The 4,270-nt window shown below is 37.0% G+C and overlaps 1 protein-coding gene across 1 annotated transcript; it reads left to right on the forward strand.

Annotated features, from left to right (window-relative positions):
• Positions 1–245: 245 nt before the first annotated feature.
• On the forward strand, positions 246–3,645 carry LOC110872383. Its single transcript, XM_022121166.2, has 4 exons — positions 246–558; positions 787–897; positions 3,227–3,307; positions 3,408–3,645. Exons 1-4 carry the CDS (start codon positions 376–378, stop codon positions 3,480–3,482), a joined length of 450 nt encoding a protein of 149 aa, XP_021976858.1. The 5' UTR covers positions 246–375; the 3' UTR covers positions 3,483–3,645.
• The last annotated feature ends 625 nt before the right edge of the window (positions 3,646–4,270 follow it).

Here is a 4,270-nt window from a genome sequence, read left to right on the forward strand (position 1 = left end):
CTTCAAATTGATCATTAGTAGACTAAGGTGTACATTTGAATTAATCATGGCAATAGAGTACAACTTTTAATGCACAAGATACAAGTTAGAAATGACCCTTTTAAAACCGTGGCTATGATTATCCTAAGTTTCTCTCAACCTAGAACTATGATGATAAAACAGATGTACACCACACGTACTTACTACAATTCTTTTTTTTTTTTTCTACTTATTTTTCAAATGGTTTATACTATAAGCTAAAAGAAATTAGATGATCACCGACCATGTGTGTGTGACAGAAAATTATATTGTTAGAACAAAAGCAAAAGAGAAAAACCAGCCTATGAAGGTTACAAAAGAGAGGGTTTCTTCAACATAAATTAATAGACAAGCAAAATGAAGAACATAGCAACAATGGGAACCTTAGATGGAAATGTTGAAGACGAAAAACGGGCTGTCGAAATGTTTCAAGCAAGAGAAGAAGAGATTGAGAAGAAGAAGGTGCAGGTTAGGGAAAAACTCGAGTTTCAGCTTGATCGTGTAGAGGAAAAAACCCGAAGACTCGCTAGACTATGGGAAGTAAGTCCATGATATAAATTAATATAATCAATTTGAGTCATTTGACAACGATAACAATAACATCATGCATCCGCATGCATATCAATGTTATCTGAGTTTATTATCTGTTATTGTTATTATTATTTGATTTATAATTTATATTTCGGTTACACCTCTATATTTAAAGAGGTAAATAATGGTTGATTGATCTAGTTTGTTAATTTCTTTCTTTATTTGCATGATCATTAGGAACTCGAGGCTTTGAAAGATCCCATGAAGAAAGAATTAGCCACGGTGCGAAAGAAGGTAGACAGGGCTAACCATGAGCTCAAATCACTGGGAAAAAGTTGCCACAAGAAGGTACCACAATCATAAATATCACACATTTTCTTAAATATCACATGTGGAAATTAAAAGAAATGAGTTTAACTTTTTTTGAACGGCAACTTTCATTAAAACGCCTCCTAGCAAGCCGCTAGCGAAGGCAAAATGACACAGACAAACACATTACACATCAAACTTGACCCAACTAATCTAGACGTTTTAACGATGAGCGATTTTTAATCCAAAAGTAACTTTGCGACTTTATCTCCCTAATGATCTTCTGCAACTTAACTGGTTCATTATCGAAAATGGACTTATTCCTTGCCCTTCAAATGCTCCAATATGAGACCATCATGATAACCTGAATTATTTTTCTTCTCGTTTCCCCTCCCGACACATGCTTATGATAGTTGAGCACATCTTTCACGAAAAAAACATATATAGGAGGTTGCTTACACCACGTTCCAATGATATGCCACACCATCGAAGCATAGAAACAGGATGTGAAGATGTGTTCCACGGATTTAGGTTCTTCACCACAAAGGCTGCATAGATTAGTGGCTGGAATTATGTGTCTTCTAGCAAGGTTGTTTGCCGTAGGAAGCCTATCTTGCCATAATCTCCATCTGAAAGCACAAACCTTCAACGGCGCCCAATTATTCCACTCAAAAGGTTCAGAGTTTGTACCAATCACATCTTCATTCAACAGCTTCTTAACAGAAGCAATGGAAAAAATACCTTCCTCATTCGCAACCCAATTCCACTGGTTAGGACCTTGTTTAAATTGATATTGATTCATCTTTGCCTACAATTCTTATAGATCCCAAATAGCAACATCAAAAGTGATGTTTTGTTTCCAGCACCACGTCACATTCATCCTTCCATCCTCAATCTTGCATCGATCTCTAACCTTGCATCCTTTAACTGTTTCAGCCGCAAAAAGTAAAGGATACACCTTCTTTAACGGTCTCTCCACCAACCAACAGTCCAACCAAAAACGAATATTATCACCATTGCCCGCTTTACTGTGAATCGCGTTTTCCATTTGTAGAGTGGACGATAACATAAAGTTGTCCAGCTTCGCTATCGTGCTCCACGTACCTGTCAGTTGTTTATTATGTGGGATAGCCGGCCAAGATCTCGACGTATAATGAATGGGATCAATGAGTCTTCGCCATAAACTATGCTCCTCTTTTCTATATTGCCACCACATTTCAGCAAAAAGGCAATATTGGACGTTTTTAGCGGACACAACCCCAGCCTTCCTTCCTCTTTCGGTGTGGTTATATGATTCCATCCCGCCCAACATGTTTTTTTATTGTTTTTCGACCTCCCGCATAGGAAGTCTCTCTGTTTCGCTCCTAGAATCTCGATAATTTTTGTTGGAGCCTTGTAGAGCGAAAAATAGTAAGATAGGAGGGTCTTGAGAACCGACTTCAAGATTGTAATTCTACCCCCCATAGACATGGAGTTTGCCTTCCATCCTGCGAGTCTCGTGTCGAACACATCCAACACTGGTTGCCAGTTTGTGATTCGGTTCATATTCGCTCCCACATGTAGACCTAGGTAAAGAAAGGGATTTTACCCACTCTACAGTGGAGGCGATTGGCTAAACTGATCGTTTCAGCCTCACTAACCCCTACTCCAATCAAACTTGACTTTAGGAAATTCACTTTAAGACCTGCTAGTAAATGGAAACATCTTAAAAGGCGAGCCAAATTCATTGTGTTACTAACCGACCACTCTCCAATGATTAAAGCATCATCGGCGAATAGTAAGTTTGATAAATATGGACCCCCACCCCCATATGGAGTTTCAAATCCTTTAAACATACCATCCGTTGCCGCTTTATTGAACATAACCGTCAAAGCTTCCATCCCAATAATGAACAAAAATGGCGATATGATGTTTAACTAGTTTTTCTCAAAGAGTAATTTGTAGATTTCCTAAAGTAAATACACCAATATCCATACTTTGCAGGATTTAGACTTTCAACCGTTTAGTTGTAAAGCACATGACTTAACCACCAGTTAAACTCAGTTTTCCTAGTTAAGAAATGAGTTTAACTAGTTAACGGGTTGAAACCTGTCTAAAATCTATTTTCAATACTAATATAACCTTGTAATTCATTTTACTAAAACATTTAAATTACTACCGTAATTATTTTTTTTTCTAATCACGATCAAGACATTTATTATCTATAATAAGTATTCATAAATGTTAGGAATTATAGCAGGCAGGCCCGTCTCATGTGAGGTGGGCCCGACCCATGTGTATAAAAAATGTTTTGATTTGTAGCCTGATCCCCTATACAAATATATAAAAATGAAGCAAGTAAGAGCTGACCCTTGTCGTCTAAAAACAGGAGAAAGAGTATCAAGAAGCAATGGAGGCTTTACGCAATAAGAAGCAAGAAAAGAATAAACTAACAACCACTCTAGTTGAGGTATGTATAAACAATCTAGCTACGAGTTTCTTGAAACAATTCGAGTTCAAACATCTTTTTATCGTAGTGTTTAGATAATGATTTATTGCAACCTTTGTAGTTGGTGAATGAAAGTGAGAAAGCAAGGTTGAAGAAACTACAGGAGCTCAGCAACATCATTGATCCTTCAGGCTGATCATATTATATTATATATGTGTGTTTGTTAAAAGCTGAGATTTACTTGTGAATTAATTAATTAATTTTCTTGTATATTAATTTGTTGACTGACATTAAGTAATTATTATATTCTTCATTGATTTTATCTTGTAATTGAAATTACTTGTGAATTATTTATTTTTCATCTGGCATCATTAAGTAGGGAAAAGATCAAATAGGAAGTTAATTTTCGCTAGGAAGGATAGGAAGCCATAGGATTATGACATGTGGCAAATTTTAAAATAAAGAGAAAGGGTATTTTAGTCAATCCAACTCCTTCTTCTTCCTTTTTCAAAACCCAGTAAATTCAAAAACCCACCATTTTCAAAACCCACCATCTTCAACTATTTCTTCACTTTCTATCTCAATAATCACTACATTATAGTGCGATTTTCATCACCAATCAATGATTCAGAACCCGATCAACGTGTTCTTTAGCTTTTTTTGAAGAAAACCCAGTTTAATTTCATAAAAAAATCTCGTTTTTTCCGGTGATTTTGGAGATAATCACTCGATTCGTTCGATTCGAGCGTTGATAAGTGTTTCTATCATTCAAAATTTGTCAATTGATGAAGAAATCGGCTTCGATCCATGTAAGAAATTCTTTAATTTCATTTTCATGATCTGGGTTTTTGATTTAGTCATTGCGTTTTACAATCTTTGCGGGGGTCCGGGGGCGGCAGCCCCCGGTAGCGGGGTCCCAGGGGCGGCAGCCCCTGGCGGGGTCCAAGGGGCAGAGCCCCTGGCTGGGGTTGAGCTGAAAACGCA

This window comes from Helianthus annuus, chromosome 8 (genome assembly GCF_002127325.2).
Source record: "Helianthus annuus cultivar XRQ/B chromosome 8, HanXRQr2.0-SUNRISE, whole genome shotgun sequence".
In the NCBI taxonomy this organism is placed as follows: domain Eukaryota; kingdom Viridiplantae; phylum Streptophyta; class Magnoliopsida; order Asterales; family Asteraceae; genus Helianthus; species Helianthus annuus.

Excerpts from the sequence above, each read along its gene's own strand:
- LOC110872383 (XM_022121166.2), top strand. The coding sequence starts at position 376 with ATGAAGAACATAGCAACAATGGGAACCTTAGATGGAAATGTTGAAGAC. Across the intron at positions 898-3,226 it reads GAAAAAGTTGCCACAAGAAG|GAGAAAGAGTATCAAGAAGC; the intron begins GTACCACAATCA and ends GTCTAAAAACAG. Across the intron at positions 3,308-3,407 it reads TAACAACCACTCTAGTTGAG|TTGGTGAATGAAAGTGAGAA; the intron begins GTATGTATAAAC and ends CAACCTTTGTAG.